This window comes from Porites lutea, chromosome 12, assembly GCF_958299795.1.
Source record: "Porites lutea chromosome 12, jaPorLute2.1, whole genome shotgun sequence".
Lineage (NCBI taxonomy): Eukaryota > Metazoa > Cnidaria > Anthozoa > Scleractinia > Poritidae > Porites > Porites lutea.
This window is the reverse complement of record NC_133212.1, coordinates 3,344,087-3,368,858: the sequence shown is the minus strand read 5'-3', so window position 1 is coordinate 3,368,858 and position 24,772 is coordinate 3,344,087. Positions and strand designations below refer to the sequence as shown.

The following is a 24,772-nucleotide window of genomic DNA, read 5'->3' as shown; positions in this document are numbered from 1 at the left end:
AATAGACCGTGTATGTCACGTAGCAGTTAGTAATTTTAACCCTTAACTATTTCAACGAATTTCATATTCTCATAGATTTTCGCCTGTAAAAATTTATACTTTCCAAATATATTAAAATTAAAAAAATCCTTGGTTTCGTGTTTTCCCAAGCAATGTTTATAAACATTAAACTAGCCAATTTAATAAAAATGAATTTATAATTGATTATTACTCTTGCAAGTACCCCCTCGACCAAAACAAAGAGAAAATTCTAAATTTATCCTGAAAATGGTTATGTCTTAGGAGAAAAGTGATGAATAATCTATAAATCTATGCGAAATGGTTAATTTTTGCTATCCATGGAGAATCAGAATTTTAAATCTCGACAAACGTTTATAGTTTCACTTCGAGAGCAAAGGGCCTAACAACGAATCACGTTTAATGAGGCAAGCAATCTGTTTATCTCGTAATACTCCTGAAGTCCTCTGCTGAAGCCTGAGTTTCGCACTCATATGTATTTCAATCGTCGACGAAAACAAAAAAAGAACTGTAACCAGGAGAACTAGGAAATATTTTTTTATCGTGCAGATAGTACGTAGTGATAACAGGTAACTAATTTCAGTTTGCAGCCATGGTCGAAGGCCATATCACAACTTGATTTGCCTAAGAGTGCGACGTAATAGATAATTCATTTTGAATATTTTGCGAAAATGGAAAGAAACGGGCCGCACGATGATACCGCAACGTGATAGCAATGAACATGTTTATCATTTTACTTGTTCAAGAATGATCTAAGTGTCCATACAAAAATTAAAAAAATTAAAGTCATCCTGCATTATAATATAATCCGTTTTTTAATGTTAGAGAAATGTACAAAGCACGGTTTTAATTTGACTTTTAACTGAAATGTGCGTAGACGAGTCGTTAGATAAGTTTATGATAATCTTAGCAAGGCAATGTGATAAACCACGATATTTCTTGGCTTGTCGCTAACGGTAGGGCCATATTGGCGGTTATTAAATGGTTGCCTTTTTCTTCAAGGCTTTGTAATCCCTTAATTCCGAGTCCCCAACTTGAAAATTATTTCTGAGGTTGTAACTCTATGTCAAAATAAAATCCTCAAATATGAGCTAATATAAAAGCAACCTGGAACCCGGAATGAAACAAACTTTGAGATTTAAGGTGAAAAAGAACAGAAAAGATAGAAAAAAAATTGAAAATCAAAATTTCATCTCTATCGATATTAGAAGTAAAAAAGTTTACGTTAACAAATGAAACAGAACAACGCCAAACAAGGGAGAAAGGATCATCAAATACTTTTACAGTCACTACCCAGATTGTAAGCTGGTAAAAACTTGAAAGCGTAAAAATTTCCTTATCTCCGCAACAACATTCACTAACACGTCAAAAGGCATCCAATGTTTGCGGTTTATTGAATTTAAATTTTCTCGTCACTTAAACAACTCACACATGTATTTTGTTCGATGCTATCTACTGAGAATAATCTTCCCTTTTCTTACCACGATTTAACATTAAGTAAATTGTTTATGAGAAGGTTTATTAGAAATGAAAATCAACATGACACCTTTTCCAATCTCTTTTTTGCCTTTGCACAAATTCTTGATTTTTTCGGAAACAAAAGGAAAAAACTCTGTCTTGAGGAAAAATACAAAAACTAAAGTTTAACAAGCTGCATCTCGATCTAGATCCTTAGATTGCTCTAAAAGCCGCGGTTTTACACACAATAAATGTTCACAAAGTTTGCTTTTGCCTTTCTTTCTTCTGGGGACGCAACAAAAAAATCTAATTGCCTCATCCATTTCTGTTACATCTGGTTCTTAGTCAAAGTACTGAATCAATTTTTTTCTCTACTAATGTTTTTATTGTACACTGAAAAATTTCTTTCCAAAACAATGGGAGAAGAGAAATGGCCTCACCTCGAAGTCAAAAATTGATAAGCCTAATTCGAATATAACCTTGTTCTATTTAAATTACCCTTAAACTGTAGTTTAATTTTTATAATATATCATCCTTTTTTATACCTTAATTACTTATATTTTCGCCTTACATGTTCTTTCATTACCTCCTCGTTTCTCGCGAAGAAAAAAATAGAAACATTGGGAGTAAATTATTATATTTTGTGGAAATAAGGCGTGTTGTAGTTAACTTCAATTGACCATGCTAATCCCCAGTAAAAAAGTAGTTTAGACACAATAGAAGCCTCATGAGACTACTTTCTTTAGATTTCCATTGGAAACATCAAAGAGTTCGTCGTTAAAGAGTCAGATATCACGATTTATTTAATGACAAATGGAACTCACAGATATAGTTATCTTATTTATTCGCTGGTATTCAGAAGTCTATAAATGGTTACCTCGGAATAAAATTTATTCCACTCCTCGTTTACTTAAAATAAGTTGTTTTTAGATGCTTGAGGAACAAAAAAACTAGAATTGGTGACCTTAGTTAGGATCACCTGAACGCGTTCTAAAGGTAAACACGCTTTTAATACGTTTCTAAAGATGCCGTATATTTTTCATTTTACGTTTTCGGGCATATGCGCTAGGTGGTGACGCACAGGCCATCTTGATTCCACGGCCGTGTTTTGTTTGTGATGATTGTAACGCATGTGTTTTGAACGATTGAATTTTCACCAAAGCGAGAAGTTCAATAAATAATTACAGTGATCGAGTTATTTTGTAATAAGGAGCGTTTTGACGCCGCATTACTGAGACATAACTTCTCATTTCCAACGTTTTTCTTATTATATTTTTAATCAAAGATGGTGCTAGTGATAAGTAACATTTTAAAATGCTGGGTCATGACTGAGGAATTTATAGGAACTGTGAAAAATTGTCCAGTAGTGAAAAGAAGAACAAAAATAATAATAATAATAAAAGTAATAATAATAATAGTAACAAATGTGTTTGTACGCAAAGTGGTACAAGGATTGAAAATTCAACTTTATTAGCATCCTTAATTTCTGCACGTTTTCAAGGCCATATTATAGATAAGGCATAAACGCATCGAAGCTTCCCACAAGCGGCGGTTTGTAAACGCCAGGGAAACCTTACTAATTATTAAAAATGTTGGATAAGGATCAAAGATCATGAATTTTTTACAAAGTTTGATACCAGAAGGAAGTTTAAACCAAGAGAAATCCAATTTATTCCAACAAAATTCGCGGAGTATTTCTTTAGGAGTGAAAGTTAGGACAAATTCGGAGATGCTTTAAGTAGCCAATTACTTCAGAACTTCTCAACAACCATTACACGTGAAGAAAAAGTCAACAAAAGAGACTTTGCTAATTTTCATTATATCGCTTAACAAAAACAAAACTGACGTTATCGCTGTCGGTGGAGCAAATTTACTCTCCGCCATTAAATTGCTGTCTTTGTTAACATCTGGAGTTACCTCGCATTATTTAAATAAGGCTTTAAAAGGGAAAGCATAATCTTGCCGAGATTAGAATTCGCTAGATTGGCCTTTAAGGTGTGTTAAACGAAGACCTTCAATCTAACACCCAAGCCTAAGTAACAGAGAAGTCAACTAGAACACGCAGAGACATTTTGAAAGGTAAGAAGAATAACTGATAATAAAGAATGAATTTCTTTCGAATATGACATATTTTGAAGGGTTAATTTACTACCTTCCACAAGAAAAAATTCAGCCCTTAAGGCAGTAGATACAAGGTTTTAGCAACCCTGTTTTTGAGCGAAAGAACGAAAGACCACCTTCTTAGTTCCAATGTCTAGTAAACATCCGCTGCGAAGTTTATTTAACTGCTTAAATTTATCTTTAAACACCATTAATGAGCTGATTATATACAGAGATACAACTTACATTTCAGCAATGGGAAATTTAGAATTGCGCTTCCCTTTCAAAAGTCTTAGCGCACGCCGTGGTGACCAAATCGATGTTGCCTAATACTTTATATCTGATTCGCAGTTTATTTAGCCGATTTAATTTGCGTTATCATCGGGCTAATAGGTTGTAGAACAAAAGTAAAAGAGTCAAAAAAAAAAAAAAAGAGCAAAGAAACTGGCCTGGCACTTGCGAGTATTTACATTAAACACAAAATTGTTGAATATTTGCTTCGCTCGATTGTTTCGTTTAAACAAAGTTATTGAGCCGTATATCCCTTCTTGGCTTGCATCTGAAATAAATGTGAACTTCATTTAGCTTTTGTTTCCACACCTTGCATAAAACACATTGTAAGGCGAAAAGAAAGAAAAAACTGCTTTTTCATGTTCAAAATTAACATTCAATCATCACGACTTTTTCGAAAAAACTGCTATTTTAGTTTCGTTAAAGCGATACTGACCAAAACTAACGAAATATTAAACCCAACAGCTCACATAGAAATCTTTTAAGATTGTCAGCGTGGTTTAATTCATCCCGACACAATTTTAACACCTTTGTCAAAAACTGAGATATCCACAAATACTTAGCTTTTTACACATTTATTTATTTTATTTTATTTTTTTTTTTGGCAAAAAAGTGATCATTAATATTAACGTTATAGTTCAGGAAAAGACGGTGCCGCCGGTTACATTTCCGGCAATTAATATTAGAAACAGTTACTGTTATAAATTGTAATTTTTCCAATTGTCAGGAAATGTGCCAAACGAATAGTCAGGAGCTAGCCTAACTAACGAAGTCAGAGTTCTGTTCATGAGTGTTTTAAAGAGCGGAAGCTTTTCTGACTGACATTAATAACTTACAGTTCTAGTGTTTAGAATACGATAATTTATATTTCGACTGCTTTAACTGTATAGAGCTGATTAAGGCTGTGGTTCCGAAAATCCTTGTAGTTAAAAAGTGAATACAAAAAAAGGAAAAGAAAAAGGCACTTTTAAAAATATAATTTATTAAGGCAAAATTTCAACCAAAGTTTCCACTTTTTCAAAAATTTGATTTAGGCTGAGGAGTTTATTTGAGGATCTGAGATGTAACTCCAATATTATTGAAATTTGTTAATCCACGAATAAAAATTAAAAGAAATTAATACAGCGTGAGTTCTGAGGATGTAATTAAAGAATATAGCGGCGAAACCCAAATACTTCGTCGAATGCTACACTGCTACAAGCGGCGTTACAGACAGTTTGAAATTTTGTGAAATTCAAAAATAACATTTGAAAAATATACTGACGACCGTTAAGTCTGCCAGTTCAAGGGATGTTAGCTGGTTAAAAAATAGTAATAAAGCAGACACAGTTGTCATCGGATTATGTTACATAGCAACAAAATTAAGACAGAAGTGATAACAACAGCTGACATAAAGCGAGGCAGTTTATTTCTTCTAGGTTAAGTCACCACGAGTTATTCAGGTGTTCAGAGACATGTACTGCCATAACACGAGAATTTGTATTACGATCGAGATTCACCAGTGTCGTATATTTTTAGAAAGCATTTTTTTTTGGTAACTGAGTTGAATTTTATCTTCCTTAGTGAGTAAGCTAAAAGTTAACAAATCCATTGACTGCTCTATTCTTAATTCACAGTTGCTTTTATTGTTATTATAATTAATCCCTTTGGGTTTGTTTAAAGAAAATGACTTCCTATCCGCATATTAACGAATTATGTGCAATTTTAAAATCATGTATTAAATTTTCATCACCTGCCAAGATCTCTTCGCAGTTTTTTCTTCAAATAACGTATTTTCTGCATATGCGACAATAAATAAATAGATGAATGAATAATGGTAAGTAAATAAATAAATGAAAGACTAAAACTGAAAACAGAAAGAAATGTAGGAGCAGTATCTAGAATGAATTAAAAAGCAATTGCTCTTTAAATGATAAATAATGAATATATTTTAATGACTTCCACCTGGTTTAGGCAATGTTTTAATTCAAACGCTATGATAATCATGCTGTATCTAATAACGCACAAGTTAGAACTGGGTTCTAACTTTTAAGTCTGTAAGTAAATAAGGTTAAGGTGGCTTGATAGGGTTTTTCAGGGTCAATACCTCCCAAATTTGAGCATAAACTACGTCGCCATTAACAAAGACTAGGAAAAACTACCACCACAGCTGCATTAGATAGAGATCACAATTTGTTATGATCAGGGTGGCATTGACATCAGAGTTGTCATAGCAACGAAATGACGCCATTGCTTATTTCGCTTTCAGCCATATTTCTCGGCATTGGGAACTGTTCTTCCAAAATCGTTCACAGGAGCTTTTTCTCCAATAGCCGCCATTGTGTTTGTGAAGTTTCAGCGAAATCTGTTAGAGCGTTATCGGGATATTTTGGGATGAAGGTATTTGGTTGGAAATAAGGAGAAAAGTGGACAATCTTTATGTTCAGCCGTTATCTGTAGAAAGCGAAAGGCGCTTTTGAAATGCAATTTCACCTCATAGTAGTTTCAACCTTTTTAAAAACATGTGTGAAAGATCTTTATCCAATACAGCTGTGGTGGTAAATTTTCCACATCTTTGTCAATGGCGACATAGTTTATGCTCAAACTTGGGAGGTATTGACCTTGAAAAACCTTATGGAGCTACCTTAACTGAACTTTGCTTTTCTGTGGTACTCCTTAGTTTTCGGTACCAGGTGGTATTCTTTGTTTGCAACCACGTGACATGGCGGCCATGTTCGTGGTCAATACAATAAAGTTCCCAGCGCAGAGAGATGCTATTGGTCTTCACTAACAACACGGCCGCCGTGACGTCATGTAAAACCAGCAATAATTTGGAGTCTGTGAAAGTATTTATTACTGATTTGGGACTATTGTTCGTGTTTCAGCTCCAAGTCAAAGCAAGAATGGAGTACGGAGACTCTTCTGTGTATTTTCCGTTCACATTCACTCAACAAGATATTGATAACGTGCTTTACGGATATATTCGCACTCCAGAAAAGTCCACTAATGGTTTTGCACTCTCTGGTATTTATGTTACATTGGCAAATGGTAGGTTTGACCACTAGGTATTTAGTGTAGTTTCTCAAATAAGCGCCCACGCCCTAATAGGCCCTTTGGGCCTCAGTTTGGTCTAACATTAAGGGGGGCGGCCCCCCCTGGCCCCTCCCCTGGATTATTTCGAATGGGGGAATAAATAACACAGAAAACCCCATAAAGTACTGATGGACAAACTTTGAAGAAGCCAGCTTAAAACGGTCATTGCAATTGTGGTTTTTGAAAACTTGATAGCCTAACAATTTTTCAAAGTTCATTTCTGTTGTTTGTAACGTTTGATTTAATCCTTCGGAGACACATTTGTCTGTCGCGAAGCTGTGATTTTGTTATTTACAGGTAGTTTCTTCACTAATGTTGAGTTCCAAAGCGAATAAGGGGCCAGGTTTGAATCGTGCGGAAAGAGAGTCTAATAACAACGTTTCCTCCACCGCTAACCGTTATGTTTTCTGCTTTCTCAACGCGCGCTTTGTCGGTTGTTTAGCGTAAAGTTCGTTCCGGACCGAGTTAGCTTTCCCTTTTCAGCGCTGACTCTCTTTCCAGGTCTGTTCACTGTGCCCGTGATGAGAATGACAGACCTTCTTAGCAGACTATAACTTTTAAATTACTATCAGTCTTGAACTTAATAACAGTGTGCCGTAGCTATTTCTCAATTTAGTTCTTGTTTCGTTGCTAAATGAGTATTTACCACTTACTAGTTTAATAATGCTACACATTCATGTGAAAAAATCTAACGTATTTATGGATATTTTTCTCGCAGCTACATGTAGTTTACGTTCAACGAACTAATGTGTGGTCATTGAACTACTGGTGCGGTTATTGAACTAACGAAAAAGCTATGAGGTGACTGATAATTGACCGGTATTTCTATTCTTTATTTAGAACAATGGAATCCATGGCTTCCTAATGTTTTTAAAGCACATCACGAACACACCACGGGTCACCCAAGGCCGTACATGGACATGATTCAGGAAGAGCAGTGCGTGCAAAACTTACCAGAAAATCTCAAGATCGTCGAGACGATCCTGCCTACTGGGAGGCATCGAGGGGTATTTTGCGGTCAGCGGAGAATAGCAAAAGGAACTCGATATGGGCCTTACACTGGAAACATTGTTCTACCACAGCAAATGGGCCCTCATGAAAACAACAGCGTATGGGAGGTACGTAATTATGGGAGATCTAGAGGAGCGGGCTTCCACCTTATTTTTGGACTAAAGTGAGGCCCACAGGGCAACCCCTTATCCTAAGGACTAGATGATCGAGCGGGGGCCCTATTTACTAAAGGATCTTAATCCGACCTTAATCCATTTTAACACAGAGCAGGAGTCCCTTTAGTAATTATCGTGAGGCGAGGGGTCATTTTAATGTTCTCTGCATTTACATCGAAACACAGCGAGGTTGATCAAACAGAACACGGCCTAACTCCTTAAAACGATTTCGAAGTGTCTAAGTATTGGGTGATATGCCATCTCACACGATCAAAAACTCAAAAGCAGAAGTTCCGAAAAATTTTACGCCAGTAAGAGTCCGGTTGACATTCACACTTCCTTCATAGAAGAAAGTCATTCAAGAAGCCATTTTCTCACTCTCTTTTTCTTGATTGCCATTAACCACTTCTAAGTGTGAGAATGCTTATTTATTTATTCATTTATTTGTTTATTTATTTATTTATTTATGTATTTTACTAAGAGTTCTATTTAATCAACTAAGTTAGTTTTACTGTCCGTCTTATCGTTATGTTAAAGGTATTCCAGGATGGAGAACTGACTCACTACGTTGATGGAGCAGGAGACCAGAGAAACTGGATGAAATACGTCAACTGCGCAAGACATGACGGAGAGCAGAACCTGGTTCTAGTTCAAGAGGATGGAGAAGTGTTTTATGAAGTGTGCAAAGAAGTGCCAGAGGGATGCGAGTTATTGGTTTGGTACGGAGATACCTATCTCAAGTATATGGGAATTCCAATCACTATGAAGACTAAACTGTCCAAGATAGAAAACGATGGAGGTCTTGGTAAGTACAGCTGTTGTTCCGTACGAAAATCGAACCCCCTCAACCCCCACGTGAACTGGACACGGGCTCCACCCATAACCGCTGAGCCGTGTATCATTACCATAATCAAAAGAGAAAAACTTTCAATTTCGCTCACAGACGGCAGAGGAATAACGTGTGTGCTGTCATCTTGTCGCGCTATCGGGTGTGCAAATCATTCGTGGTAAATGCTTTTCATTAAAAAAAAAAAATCGTTTTGCTGAATTAAGTCCTTCGTCTCAATGTGGATTACACAACCTTTTACGCATAAACTTTCTTTCAGTATCAAGACAAAACCAAAGAGGAAAAAATAGAGTGGCCGTAGAAAGTGACGCGTACGGCTTTGAGCGCACGCTAGCTTTCGCCACCATTCACCCATGGGTCAAATAGTAAATGGGTAATTGACCAATCAGAGCGCGCGCTTTACTTTTGTTATGTTATAATGAAATATTGAACATGTGACAATGTACGTTATATTTCCAATACAGGTGGAGACAGCTTTGCTTGTGACCGTTGTGGCAAAGTGTTTGCTTATAAGTACTACCGAGATAAGCATTTGAAATATACGCGGTGCGTGGACCAGGGCGACCGAAAGTACCCGTGCCACCTATGCAACCGTTCCTTTGAGAAGCGAGATCGTCTGCGCATTCATATTCTGCACGTGCACGAGAAACACAGACCTCATCAATGCAGTCAATGTGGCAAGCGGTTTTCTCAGTCGTCGAGTTTAAACAAACATTTGCGAGTGCACAGTGGCGAGAGGCCTTACAAGTGTCCCTACTGCATCAAAGCCTTCACGGCGTCATCGATTCTACGCACTCACATTCGACAACACAGCGGCGAAAAACCATTTAAATGTCGCCATTGTGGAAAAGCTTTCGCATCTCACGCCGCGCATGATAGTCACGTGCGACGCACTCATACTAAAGAGAAGCCCTGTATTTGTGAGTTCTGCGGCAAAGCGTTTGCACAATCCTACGAGCTCAAATTTCACATGAACATGCATACGGGAGAGAAGCCTTACACTTGCGAAAAGTGTGGCCGAGGTTTTTCAAGTCCTTCATCCCGCGATCGCCATCGATCGAACTTCGATTGTACGACTCGGAAAAATCGAGCACCGAAGATAATGCGAAAGGGTTCCGAAGGCAATGAAGGAGAATTCAACGAGATGGACTGTGATATCATCCCTACAGAAGAGGAAGAAGAACTTAAATTATAAATTCTTTTGTTCAATTTGCAATGTTTAAATTTAAAGATAATTCTTTGATGAAAAGGCATGAATTACACTTGAAGTGGAAAAAAAAAACAAAGATAAGTAAAGGAAACTTAAAAACGCTTTAATCATATCGTGCTGAACTAAATTTTAACTAGTTTACCTTAAATGTGACAACTTCCAGTTAATGGCTAAAATATGCTGTAATAGAGCGGCTGCCCTCTCAAGGAAGTAGGGGGAATTGCATGTCAAATAAGATCAGACCTTTTCCGAGGCTCTGAAAAGAAAGATATATTAAACAAATACTTTTAAAAAAACTGTATGTTGCTGTATGTGATAGCAAACTGAGAAGGGTGGGGGCGCGATGAGAGCGCTTACCAGTGTGGCCCAGGTTCACATCCCAGAAGCAACGCCATATGTAGGTTAGGTTTGTTGTTCGTTCCTCCGATGGAATTCCGGTTTTCCTCTCCTCAAAACCAACATTTCCATTCCAATAAGACCTGGGAAATGGCAGAGAGGAGCCAATCTGTGGATTCACTACATTTATTTATTTATTTATTTATCTTTTATTTGTTTATTTATTTACGTACTTATTTAAATATGCATATCTAAAGTTCTGTTGCCGTGAGCTGATATTTCGAACCATTACGTAGCAACGCGGAACTGAATTACATTGGATTTAGAGGAAAAAAAAACTTGAACAATATTTTGGTATTATGGAAGATCACCTGAATAAATACTGAAAGAAATAAGATGGTCTGGGAAGAGGGGGTTTAAAATGGATGACAAACGAAAGTCTTGAAAAGAGACGCTGACGTGGCCCAATAACTCCTAAAATTTCAGATTAATTCCTGACAAAATCGAGACACTATTTAAGGCTACAAGAAAGGACGGGGGTGGCAATCATCGCCTTTGAGTGTCAAAAAGATAGATGAATAAATAAATAAATAAATAAATAAATAAATAAGAATTTAGAAGTAATATAGCGTATCCTCATTCAGGCTCTTCGTTCACCATTCCTGATCGAATTGCAATTTGAAAGTGCTTGTTGTTAGGAAGAGTACCCAGAAAATAGACTCGGGCATCAGGGGAGAGAATTACCATCAACAAGCAAATTCAACTCACATAGGGCGTCGTGTCCAGGACCCGGTCCTGCGCCACATTGGTTGCACTCTCACTTTCGTATAAAAAAAAAAAACGGATTAATTTATCTGGTTACGACTGAGTCTCATCGTTAAAGATATTCGCTAACAACTCCTGCTTGTTTCGTCCCCTTGAACCCATATTACTGTTAAATAAAAGGCCCACTTCTAAACAAGTTTTATTTTGGCTCTGTAGAGACACTAAACAAGAAATTTCTTTATCGTTTACGAAAATTATGGGGAAAGAAAAAAGACAACAAAAATAATTAAGACTTTGACGATCCTAGTTATTGTGTTCTGTGCATTATTGGGTGTCCTGTGCAATTAATAGGCGAGGTTTTTTGAGATTGCATTTGTGTCGACACACATTTGCCTCGCTTTGAGGCGCTTGCTTACGTTTTGCCTCACTTTGACGCACTAACTCACATGGTGATTCGTATGTCCTCGGCGTTCATCTTTCAAGCGTTTGCTGAGGTCTGCTATTCAGTCTTCGTAAAGCGTTATCTTTTAAAAGTTTGCTGAATCTTCGTAAAGCGTACATATTTCAAGAGTTTGCTGAAGGTGTACTATCGATCTGTGTTTGCTGAATTTCAAACGTTTCGGCGGCCGTTGTACCGAGTTGTATAGCTCGGCGGCCGTTGTGCCACAAAGTAAATCTACCGAGATTTGAAGCTCGGCAGCGCCATTTCATCATGCCTTGTGATATTTTCGGCACCGGACAAACGAACACTTTACGTCGATGTTATTTATTCGGAAAAACTTATAAACAGCCCACGGTAGCTCCACTCAAGTCACTGAAATCAACACACTGGACTAAATTACTGCAATTATTGAGACGGACCATACGATATCCTAGCCTTCAAGGCTTTTTCATAATGATACACAGTTTAAATAGAGGTTTCGCTGTAAGCAATCCTTACGTTTAAAATATGCCATGATCAAATTAAAGCCCGGTTTCCATATGATCGCTACCATCGCTGAGAAAAAAAAACTTCAGCGATCGCAGCGATCATGGAAGTTCTCTCTCAGCGATCGTTGTCGCTGTGATCGCTGGAGAGTGGTTTCCATATGATCGCTACACTTTTTTCAAAAAATTTCTCAGCGATCACAGCGATCGTAGCGATCATATGGAAACCGGGCTTAATCTATCGAAATAACTATCCACTCTTCCTCCTCAACTGCTACTAGTACGCATTACAAACATATCGAACGCACTCTCCTGAGCTCCGACTACTCCTAGTTTTAGACGAGTGCGAGTTTGAAGCAAACGGAGGGAGACAAGTCAAGGAACAAAACTGAAGGATGCGCAAACAATTACTTCGATCCCGATTTTCTTCGATCAAACATTGTAGCTAAGATTGGTAACTTAGAACGCAGCACCTAATACCTCATGATTGAATACAACTGAATTGCATTATTATTCACAAATTCTTAAAGTAAAAAAGATAAGCGTTTCTTCTGAAATCCAGGCACTTAAAACTGAAATGAAAGAAGCAGCATAATAATACTCTTATGTTTATCCCAAATGTAGTTTACGTGTCATTATGGCGTCATATAATCTGAATTGGATAGGACAGCCTTTTATTGAATCTGATGTCATGAATTGATCGTCTTTTGCATACATACATACATATATATATTAACAATTCCAATTTACAAAGGAGCCCGCTGGCTAATTCCTTTGAGAGAAAAAAAAACAGCAAATAACAATGAATTATTAAAATCTTAAGGTAAATTTTACCCTTGCAGAAATCCCATTTAATGAAAACCAGCGTTGTATTCGCCGATGTAAAAAGTAGTGTCGTTGCTGCTGTTTAAATTATTTATTTGTTTTTTGTTTCAATAACGGCAAGCATTACTTGCAACTGTTTTATTAAATTTAAAAAAAGTTGTCAAGAATAATTTATCACCAAAAATGACAAGAATTTTGTGGTGGTTAAATTAAGTCGAACATAACTGAAAAACATTTTCCTTTGATGGCAGCGCGAACGTCCTATCTTTTCTCTCCCTCTCTCTCTTTCTCCCCCTCTGCGCTGAGAGTCCAGGGAGGAAAGATGGCTTAATTGGCTAGGATATGTTGCTTATTTTTAATACTGCATAATATTTTGATAATCACTTCACTTTAATACGTTAGATATAATAGTGTTACTTTAGATGACTTCACTCACGACCAGGCTGTTAAAACCTAGTCCGACACACATCTTTTAAATCATTTATTTTGTTAGAAAGCGAGACACTTTCATTTCGCCTTGGCCTTTCCAGTGAGCCAAACACAACCGCTTTAAATTATTAACAAAACTGAAAGATCTGTTTTCATTTGTACCTTTTAACCGCGCCATTCAAATTACCATAGGAACACAAAAGGGTATTTGCGTCAGTCAGTTAACCCCAAAAAGGTCCTGAGTTTTTGACAAAGAAAGAACGAACCATCATAACACATCTTAATGTACGGTCATAGAATAAAATACTACTCAGACGTTTATGAGAGTGGGAGAACTTGAAAAGTGTAAATTGAGAAGAAAGAAGAAAACTTTTGCAAGAGACATTTCAGAAATAAGCTTTCGTGTGTATCAATAATTAATATTTGTCTTTTTCACGCCTCTAAATTAATATTCTCCATGTAGCGTTTTACAAATACATGGGTAGTCTATGGAAAATGAACTGAGTTTTATGTCATTGTTTCTGACCTCTGATTGGGCTTGGTTTGCAAACGTTATAAAATTTAAAAAAAAAAACACCCACACTCGAACGAAAATGAGTAAACAGATCGGTGTTACGCTGCGAGCAGACGTTTCTCTCTTGCATCGCTTTTAGCGTTCACGAAGTCGTTCGTGTTGCTTGTCTGTGGCGTGGTTGGTTTGTTAACGCCACGTGAGAAACCTCTGTAGCAAAGCCACGCGAAGGACTTAGTAAACGCTAAAAGCCATGTAAGAAAAAAACCTCTGCTCGCAGGGTAGATCGGTGTCGGTAGGGGAAAAAGACTAATGGTGCAAGGAAAACCATCTGTCGATCAAAAATAATAAAATTTAGATGAGATCAATAATTTATTAGTACACTGCATCACGTCCGAAGTCAGTAATCCGCGTTTTGGGGAGTAGCAAAATTTAAGTCAGAAACGCAACTCAAACATGGAATTCGTTGGAAACGTAGAATAAATAGTCAGCACAAATATTTTGGAGAAATATTTAATTTGGCCCATGATTTCGCAACATGGAGGCAGATGTTTTAAACATTTTTTTTGCTTTTTTTTAGTACGAAGAGGGGTATTGTTGTAGAATATTAATAACAGTGAATGGCAAAACTAAATGTAAAACTTGTATTGTTGAAAAAAGATCAATTTTCAATCTCTCTTTCAATTGTGCTTATGTGAGCGTTTCCCTGGAGAGACATCTCGCAGTGGACTGTCGAAACCACGAGTCAGCTTGAAAGAAGGTTTTGATTTAGTTATACTATTTATAATGAAGTAAAGCGTAGCAGGGAGAAGTTTAGTTTACCTTCCGTTTTAGGTGGCCACAGTACTTGAGGCTGTTAAACAAGAGACATTATATACAGTCATGTTCTCTGTTGAAAGGCAAAGAAAGCAAAACAAAAATTTACTGTGAGAAATTGCAATCAAAGATTGCAGCCAACCACTGCGTAAATATTTCAAAAGGCGGTAGGTATTTTAAAAAACGTATTCTGTTTTGGCGGTACATGTAGGTATTTAAAAACAATATTCTGTTTTGACGGTGACGGGGAACGAATTCTTGGGAAAGGACAACTGGTTAAAACTAATTTAAAGTAGAACTTCCCCCGGATGTATTTCATTAAAAACGGGGAGGGAAAATAATTTCATTTCAGACTTGAATGATTTATATTGACGAGCGATAAAAAGAAAAACAGTTTTTAAAAGCCATTGTTTTAAATAAATCCATTTAACAGGTTTTCTATATAAAACCGAGTAGAATCGACAGCGAAGAGGCTGCAGAATATTAAACGAGAAAGGTATGTAACATTAATGGTAAATATGGCAAGCTTTCTTTTTGCACTCTTCTTCTATTCTCAGTGAACGAAACAAGGTAGAATAATATACATATACTGGTTAATGGAGAGTCGCAATTTTACAGAAATCAGAGTATGAGAGCCCTTCGGATGGTAAAATCGATTATCATATTTTTTTGTCTATGTTTCAGTTTATAATCCAGTATGCTAAGACGATGAAAACAACCTTTTTCATTATTCCCTTATACATCGAATGCGGAATATAACGTCTTATTCTTCATCGTGCAGTTTTCGTGCGATTAAAAGCTTTTGGAAAAATTTGACCGAACATTTTTTGAACCTATAAAACGCTGTTTACGAAAAATACATCATATTGTTTCACGTAACGTTACGATATCAGGAATAATTATGGTTACGACAAATTCGAAGCTTAAAAATCCAAAATGCAATCTTAACTTTTCGGTTTTCATTTTTGCTGAAAGATGAAGATTCCGGCGGGGGTTTTCTTTTTACTGTCGCTCTACACATTTCCGCGATGGTCGGAGATCACTCTAAGCTGACTAAACCATGTGTTTCGATTGTAACGCTGAAGGTTAGGGTTTAGAAGACGTCTAACTTGCTTAAAAACAAACAAACAAATAAGCACAGCCAGTAAATAAAGATAGCCCTCACTTTTGCCATGTCCTCGCGGAGGCAAATCTTAATTCCAATAAATTTTGGGAAGATCTGGGCGGTCGGGAAAAACTGCCTAATCGTCTACGGTTTCCCCGACGCATGGAAACCAAGTCAGACAAGACTTTCTCCACGCTTCAAATTATCACCCCGTCTGGGAAACCAGGGACAGAGCCATTCAGTTTAAATAAATAGAGACTAGAAAAAGATCATGTTTTTTACACTTTGTCAAAAACCGGTCAGTATGCATTTCATGCGCAGTCAATGGGAAATAAAAATTCCCCGAAGTTCCGTCTTTGCCATTTTTCAAAATTCAAGAGAAGAAAAAAATTCTATTTCCCCGTCGAAAAATAAGACAAATGGTAGCATAAATATTGGCGCTTTAATTCACGTTAAAGTGAAGCCTGGCGACGGAAGCTTGAGACTCGTTAATACGTTTACCGGTGAATATTCGTCATCACAAAAGGTGACAGAAAGGAGGCAATTGAGATCCGCTTACGAAAGCCCCTCTTGTATAGATACAATAGCTTCGAATTACCCTTAATCTTTGGCGCTATTTTTGCGCTCTCAAGACCCTATACTAATGAACGTGATTTATTAAAATTCATATCTCCCCACATTGTGTCCGATGAAGTTGGGTTAATCAGAAGAAATATTACCCTTTCAAACTTTTTATAATGCTCTGATAGCAGGAAATTTTTTAATCTATTACTTTTTTAAAAAGAAATTCGCTAAACGTGTTAGTTTTACATCAGAGTTTCAACAGTGAGAGTTTAATCTAAACAGTACAACCATTTTCGTTTGAAAGGAAGGACTACCAAATATGCTTACGGCAAATTCGTAATTTCCTAGCTAGCTATCGATTACGTTTTCTTCGGTAGTGAAGTTTCTTGTCAATCCGTTTTTCTTAACTTTTTCCGGCTTCGTTTCCCAATCATTTTGCGGTACGTGCGGCTACTTAAAGGCCATCTTAAACTTTGAATCGATGCATGTAACTACTGGTAAAAGGCCTTTTATGGGAGCTCGATGAATTTTGACAAAATGATACCTCGTACATGTACTGCTATTTCGAGCACTGGGCCAGCAGTGAACGTTGGTGTTCAACGTTCATAGCACTGAACAATTTTGAAGAAAGAAAAATTTTCCTTGCCGGAAAAAAAAAATACAGTCCAAATTTTGAACATTTGATAGGTAGGGGGTTAGTATTACCTATCACGGCAAATGCGTAATTAACTCCGATTTCAGTCATTTTTATAAAACGACTTTAATTAGCAAGGCATAAGCCTTTCTTTGTGTTGGGGAAATCCCACAAGATCGGAGATTTTCGCAGCACTTCAAATATTCAAGATTTACCGACAAAGAAACCACGAAATCACAAACATGCCTTATTGTTTGAAATGATCGGGGATAAATTTAAACGAAACAAAACACAGCAACAGGAAAGTTTGAACTCCAAATGTCTCTGAAACATTTTTGGAAAGCTCTAGACTATTGGATCACAAATTTGGACTGTTTGTAACTGTAGCGGTAACAGAAAGTGGTATCTATTTTCAAGTTCGACAAAATCAAGCATTAAATATACGCAAATCAAAAGGGAGGATGTTTGCCAAGTCTCTTCCTTAATCTTACGATTGTTGATTCTCCGATTAATTCTTCCTAATAATGCGATAACTCGATACGACAGCGAGGCTAGAACCTGTATTAATGGAGGGAACCGTGATGTTGAATTTGAGCGAAAATGTAAGGCATTTAACAATCACGGACTATCGAGAGCCACCACAAACAGATTCGATGTAAGCCGCCAAAAATGTTTAAGCCAAAATATTTCAAATTTGAACGATTAACCAGCCTTTAACTCTTGCAGCACGGTTAAAGTTCAAAATTCAGAGACAAAATTCAAGTGGCCTTCAAGAGTTATCTTGAAAATTCCGGAAATACAAAAGAAGGAAAACTGTGAAACCGCCATAGACAGTTCCATTTGAATACTAAAGTGTAAGAAGATTTGTTAGAACTGGGAAAGAAAATCTCCGGAAGTGATAACAGAGGCCAGGAGGTTAAGTAGAGTAGAGCTGTAATGTTTTATCAAATTTAAAACACAAGGAGTAGCCGAGTTTTTAGGCTTTGAAAAAAAAACTGCGCGCTAAGTAAACGACTTCAAAAACTTTCCATCAAATCGCCTTTTTTTCAAATAATCTTAGGTTTTCTTATAATCTTTCGAGAAAATCGGGATTAAAAGCTCAGCCGTGTTTTACGGACTTTAAAACACTCATTAGCAATTAATTCCCTTTGTGTTTACGAACTATTAACGAGTTTCTGAAAGCACATGAAAAGTCCATGTTGAGTTGCAGGTGTGTGGTAGGAATCACAGACATTTCCTTTTTCTTTTTTGCAGACTATTATCAACAATATGATCAAGCTATGGGTGTTCGTCTTAGCTTTAGTAACTGCATCTTATTCTTCACAAGCTTCAAAATGTCCCGCCAATTGCCAATGTAACAACACGGCGATGGAATGTACCATTGATGATCTGAATTACCTCAATACTACACACGACAGCAGCTTAACCAGCTTGTAAGAATTTACTTTACACGATTTTTCTTTTAGAGCCAAATTTTTGACTTCGATAAAATTCTAAACAGGAATAACTACGGTGGTTGAGAGGGTCTTAACAGTAATTTAACACTAAGGTCCATAATTTTCCTTGAATATTACCTGGTATAGTTGCATTATATAACTTAAGTTGGTCGTAATAGCTAACGAGCGTCTGACAGTCAAGCCCTTAATTTTAACATCAGAAGCCAGCAGTTACGTAAGTTTTTTTGCAGCTAGTCCTGGTCTCCATTACAGATCTACCACGTTCATTTGTTGTGTTTTCATGTTTCCATTTTTAGTAAACACGAATTCATCTGATCTCCATGAGATAGTTAGGTTCAATACGGCCGTGATCTCAAAATATGTCACCAAGACCTCCAGCCGATATTATTGCACACTATCCCTCGTGCTTGCCTTATAAGAACGACATTCGCTATTGGCTCACCAGTCTGAGCACATGAAAAACATTGACTTAGCGTGGTTTGTTTTATTGCGAGCAACCAGTCAGGAGCCAGTAATCCTGATCTCCACGTTGCTATTACCAATGCGCGGGACGTATGTAGCCAGCATTCGTTTAGGTTTCCACTAAGAATGAATGGAATTCATAGAACGCAATCTGATCACGCGCATTTCGTCCATCTGTCACGTGAAGAACAAGAGCGTCTTGACCTTCGATCTCGCCTACACCCCCTAACCTATGGTTATTACTACTACCAAAATAACATTCATTGAAAACTTCTGAGTCTGCGTATTCCTTAACACTGAAATGTCCCAACATTGACCGACATCAATTTTCTCCTAACAACAGTGAACTTACGCAACAGGACGGGAGAGGAAAGAAGAAGGCAAGCCTTTTGTGACAAGCGTGACAATAATTTTGTTCCAAATAATTAACTTTTCACCAAACTTCACTTTCCTTTAAACAGACCTTTTTTAAAAACCAGAAAACATAAGTGTTAAGTGAAGATCACGACAAAACACACAAGTAATGACATTCGGCTGTCACGTTTGTCAGACACAAGCGTTTTGCCGTCCTCTTCTTCTTGCCATCTTGTTGCGTAAACTCACTAATATCAATACCTAATCTAGCCTCAGCTGACAGAACAGCCGACATTTGGCGACGCTACCACTGGTTTCCCCGCAAAATGACGTCTGAGAAACGAGCGCAGAAATTCCATACTGATGACCCGTCACTACCTAAATCTGGGTAGTGCTTCTGATTGGTTGAATCAAATTTTCCAAGCAGCACGGCCAATCAGAAGCACTACCCAGATCTGGGTGGTGACGTGTCATCAGTATGGAATTTCTGCGCTCGTTTCTCAGACGTCATTTGGCAGGGAAACAAGTGGTAGCTTCGCCAAATGTCGGCTGTTTTCTCAGGCTATACCCAATCGAGAGAAAAGGTTATGCATACAAAAGAGAAAATGTTTTGATATTTTACCGAATTCTCTCAATGACAACTAATTTTGTAAGGAAATGCAAAAGATCAGTCTGGGGATTTTTTTGTATGTTATATTGGCGATTAAAGTGATGATAATCCACACGTAATTTGCTTTGGAGGAGTACTTCCCAGTTACATTAGCATTTTGGAAAGAGTGATTTTAACTTAAGTTGTTAATATTTTGATGCCTAAGAATATTCTCATTCTCAGTTGCATAGGATTACCTGATAACGACAAAAATTCTTCCATTTGTCCTCCCACGCCTTGCTTCCTTTAAAATCTTCATCTGCCGTACAATGTTTCCGTCAATAGAAACCTTGGTCATCTGCAAATTAATTCAAAAGAATAACGAGACATTGTAAACGGCGAGAAACTCACTTTTTTCAAAATTGGCGTTTAATCTTTATTAATAGTTTTTTCTTCACTTTTTCTGAGTAATTAGAACATAAGTCGGAGACCTAACTCTTTCGATATTATAAAATTCCAACGAAAAACTATAGTCACTAAAGAGAACATTGTAGCAGCTTACTACAAAAATGTACCAGGAAATCTAATGTATGGAAGGTGTGAATAACTTGTTATTACATTGATGGCTGCTTTAATTGGGAATAAACGGTACCTTAATTGGCCACATATTCAGACAATTTATACCATTTCTTTTAGAACTCTTTCTGGAGGCAAAATCAAGGAAATCCCCCCGAGAATATTCATTGGACTTCCCCGACTTCAGTTCCTGTAAGTACTTCTTTTGTTTCCCTTGTCCCCCTTAGTTTTCGATTGCCGTAGCCAAAAACGATAGTAGGTATATGTTGTAGTTAATTTTTCATCTCCGGTAATTTTTGTTTTTCTTTTGTTTTGGGGTATGGTAACGTATGCAAATGAAGTTGAAACAAAAGAAAAATAAAAATTACCTGAGATAAAAAATTAACTAGAACATATATACTACAATATTAAAAAAAATAAGCAAAACAACTTTCAGTGCCTCTCTTACTTTTACGCAAGACGAAAATTCTGTAAATTACAGGAGGGGGGGGGGGCGGAGATCCAGAAAATGCAGAAAGGAGAGCCGGGACACTTGGCACTAGCTGTAACTAAAAAGAGGGGCGTGGTCCGGTCCCTGGACCAACCCTTGATCCGCCCATGGATTGAAGCAGCCAGTCGTTTTAATCAGTAGAGATGCAGTGATGTAGCACGCTTGCACTTTAGTTTCTCCTTAGTCTAACAGATACTCCTTTATAGGTCTCTTGCAGGCAATGAAATATCAGAGATCTCCAATGGATCTTTCAGTGGTTTGAACAACTTACAGGAGCTGTGAGTGGCATTGTACACTGTTTCATCGAGTACTTTTACATAATTTACGTCATAAGTCAAGAGTGAGGGCGAGTGGTTCATCACGAGTTCCAAACACCGAGAAACAGATGCAAGTACGAGATCGTACGCCGAGTGCTTTCATCTGTTTCGACGTGTTTAGAACTCGCCTTTATGAAGCACGAAGCCAAAGTTTTTGACATGTCTTTCCAAATGAAACAACAAGAAATAATGCAGCGACATGTTTTCTCTGGTATTGCATTGGTGGTGTTTTACCTGGTGTTTCGTTAGATATCAACATTTATCCACCTGACCCAAATGGTCGTCATTTATTGGCTTTTGACTGCATGAATAATTAATGAATTTGAGAATACCATCTGAAGTATTGAATTCCTTTAGATATACACTAGGATTAAGCTGATGAAATTTACATTAAATGCATGGTGGGACCAAGGATATTGGGCAAGACGAGGGATATTAGTTCGATTGCAGGATATCACATCGGTTGAATAATATCAGGCAGGACGAATGATAGCAAGTCGGATAAAGGATACTTGTCGAACAAAGCATATCGCGTAGGACAGAGGATATCAGGTTGGGCAAATATGACGTCTGACAAACGATATCAGGCTGGCTAAGGTATAGCAGTTCGCATTTAGGATATCAGGCCGCTTTTAACAAAATCGGGGGCAAACGAACGAATGAAGTCGAGAGACAGGATATCCTCTAATATGTGACTTCCTACCCAGGTAATTCGTTTTTCACTTCCGAAAATATTACGAACACATAAATTTGAAACCTATAAAGGAAAACACATACATTTTTTTCACTCGAAGAGCAATTCAGAGCATGCCTCTCGGGCCAATACTTATTAATTTATTAGAAAATCTAATTGCACTTCTCTATTAAGGGTTCTAGAAAACAACCAGATCCACACAGTACCGGCAGAAGTATTGCTCCCTCTGAAGTCGCTGCGGTATCTTAACTTAAAAGGAAACAGATACAAACGTTTACCGTCTTCCATACTGTTACTGCATTCGCTGGAAAAGATTGAGGTGGATAATATTACAAACTGTCAATTTTGTGAGATTGACTTCGCGTTAAACTGTTCGTCTGAATATCAAAGAGAATTTAGACAAATTGCAGCCTTTGGAAATGTTTCTGGCGTTTGTGTAAGCTGGATTCATTGCCAGTACTCTCCCGACAATTCATGCGCTTGCCGCTCCCCTTCAAAGGTACCTCCGATCAAAAATTTACAGACGAATTCCACGCAATTCAACTTAAGCACTGCGCTTTATAACAATTCATACCACAACGACAGCGGCCCGCCTTCAGTAACATCGGTGCCTCTGATAGAAGACAGCGTGCCACTAAAATCCTTCATATTCATCTTGAGTTTGGTGGCGACTTTCTCTAACATGCTCATTGTCAAGGTTGTATTCACCACAGAGCGACTAAAAAACCTTAAAGCTATGTTCCTTGCTGGTCACATTGCTGCGTGTGATTTCTTAATAAGTTCTTTTTTACTGGTGATTGCCATCAATGCTACAATTCTTACTTCTGAACAGAGACAAAGACACATTGATTCTTGGAGAAAGTACGTCTGTCCCACGATAATCTCGACTCGTTCAGTAGCTCTTCTTGTGGAACCTTTGGCCCTTTTCTTAATGACTTTGGATCGCTACAAGCTTATCGTACATTACTCAAGACCGGCAACCCATCTCACGCGTCGTACTGTGTTAATCACGATCTCCTTGGCGTGGTTATTAAGCGCTATCCTCGTGGGCAGTCAAACAATTGGCTTCGTGACGACTCACGAATTCAAAAGCATTCTCTGTGGACGGGCGAGCTGGAGTAAAAACTATGGAAATTATATCGAGAAGGCAGGAATTGCTGGTAGCTCTGTCCTTTTTCTGCTGTCATGTGTCATGTACATTCGTATTTACCGCGTAGTGAAGACCCAGGATAACATAAGGAGGTCAAAGGCGTACACAAGAGTCGCTAAACTTATCTTTGCTCTTGTGTTGAGCACGCTGGTATTATGGTACCTTCCAGCTATGATTGTGGCATTTATAGGGCACCAGACTTACGCGAAAGAAATTCGTCAGCTCACTATCTTCATTTCATTTACTACAAACTCGCTGGTGAATCCATTTCTGTACGTGTTCAGAGAGAAAAAATTCCGACAGGAATTGCGCCTCCTTTTACGTATGTGTAATTCCAACGTAAAAACAGTAAAGAGCAAGCGCAAGATTGAAAGGAATCCAACGGGTATTGTCAATGGAGGCAGACTTACGGACGGTGACGATGAATCAAACAAGACTCATGGCACGTCCCTGTAAAGGAGTTAACCTGTTGCCTTAGAATGCGGCGGTTGTAACTGTTAGTAATTCGAAGGAGACAGACGCTAAAAAATATAGATTTAGCGAAGGCCAAAAGCAGAGCTCTCCTCGTGGGAACTCTTAAGAAATGGCTTTCTAAAGTAACGTTTTCAGAGCCTACGATCGCTTGAATACCATAACTGGTCAGCAGAGAACTTTTAAAAAACACGTCATCTCAATGAGATGAACACCTGAGTCCGCGATACAGTCATGTGACACTGATCAGAGGATACCCTATTTTGACAGCTGTCAATTGATCATAACATGATCATGACATACAATATCAAGATAAAGACAACACCTTGGTCTTTTTAGCTAGTAAGTAAGACCTTTCACGTTCTCTTTCATGAACGGGCGGACGTACGTACCGACGATTTTGTCATAGCCAAAACTTCTTGAATTTATAGATAAACACCAAATTTTATTACCCATGGAGCTCCGCTATAATATTTGCTACAGCAAGTAACTAAATGTAGTAACTCTTTATCAATAGGATGCCCGAAATACATGTAGTTCAACCAATGGCTCCGGCTCAGTCAATCCTACACCAATAGCAGAACATTTTTGGAGGAAACATTCACAAAATGAGAACCGTTAATGACAGGACATATTAATTACTGGAAATATTAGTTTTAGCATCCCTTGAAAGCCGATGGGGCGAGGATGATTAAGTAGTTATACAAAAAAAATTAAATAATAAATGTCTGAAAATGATTGGGTCTCCTCACGAGTATATATAGCGTTTTCACATGACGTCACGGCGGCCATGATGGTGTTCCAAAACAATGAAACGGTGGCCATGTTGGTGTCCCAAACCAATCCTCTGGGAGTTGAACTCTTTTATTATGTAAACACTTTCTTTTGTTCCCATAAATTTCCATAGATACTGGTCACGTGAGTGAAAACGCTCTATAGTTGCGCAAAGAGAACTGGGTAGTCACGCAGTTTTCAGTGATAATTAAGCCTGCATTTAATGAACACTTTATAATCGCTACAATATGAAAAAAAGTGCTAAAATGGAGACACCTCTTCAACAACCCAAGCAATGGCGAACTTCAGCTCTGTCTTGAGGATCGTTCACTGAGGTTGATAGCCTTTTTCAACGATTGTAATG

The 24,772-nt window shown here is 37.7% G+C and overlaps 2 protein-coding genes across 2 annotated transcripts; both read left to right on the top strand.

Annotated features, from left to right (window-relative positions):
- The first annotated feature begins 3,429 nt into the window (after positions 1-3,429).
- LOC140921306 (PR domain zinc finger protein 14-like) lies at positions 3,430-10,435 on the top strand. The gene is made up of 5 exons (XM_073371300.1): positions 3,430-3,555; positions 6,732-6,894; positions 7,780-8,057; positions 8,643-8,910; positions 9,417-10,435. The coding sequence occupies exons 2-5, from the start codon at positions 6,750-6,752 to the stop codon at positions 10,145-10,147; spliced, it is 1,422 nt and encodes a 473-aa protein (XP_073227401.1). The 5' UTR covers positions 3,430-3,555; positions 6,732-6,749; the 3' UTR covers positions 10,148-10,435.
- A 4,242-nt stretch (positions 10,436-14,677) lies between these two features.
- LOC140921436 (uncharacterized) lies at positions 14,678-24,164 on the top strand. Its single transcript, XM_073371430.1, has 5 exons — positions 14,678-15,267; positions 18,329-18,507; positions 20,633-20,704; positions 21,209-21,280; positions 22,188-24,164. Exons 2-5 carry the CDS (start codon positions 18,344-18,346, stop codon positions 23,617-23,619), a joined length of 1,740 nt encoding a protein of 579 aa, XP_073227531.1. The 5' UTR covers positions 14,678-15,267; positions 18,329-18,343; the 3' UTR covers positions 23,620-24,164.
- The last annotated feature ends 608 nt before the right edge of the window (positions 24,165-24,772 follow it).

Bases quoted from the DNA above. Each gene is read 5' to 3' on its own strand.
- LOC140921306 (XM_073371300.1), top strand. From the start codon at position 6,750: ATGGAGTACGGAGACTCTTCTGTGTATTTTCCGTTCACATTCACTCAA. The intron at 6,895-7,779 runs GTAGGTTTGACC...TTCTTTATTTAG, and splicing joins TTATGTTACATTGGCAAATG to AACAATGGAATCCATGGCTT. The intron at 8,911-9,416 runs GTAAGTACAGCT...TTTCCAATACAG, and splicing joins AGAAAACGATGGAGGTCTTG to GTGGAGACAGCTTTGCTTGT.
- LOC140921436 (XM_073371430.1), top strand. From the start codon at position 18,344: ATGATCAAGCTATGGGTGTTCGTCTTAGCTTTAGTAACTGCATCTTAT. The intron at 18,508-20,632 runs GTAAGAATTTAC...CATTTCTTTTAG, and splicing joins GACAGCAGCTTAACCAGCTT to AACTCTTTCTGGAGGCAAAA. The intron at 21,281-22,187 runs GTGAGTGGCATT...TTCTCTATTAAG, and splicing joins TTGAACAACTTACAGGAGCT to GGTTCTAGAAAACAACCAGA.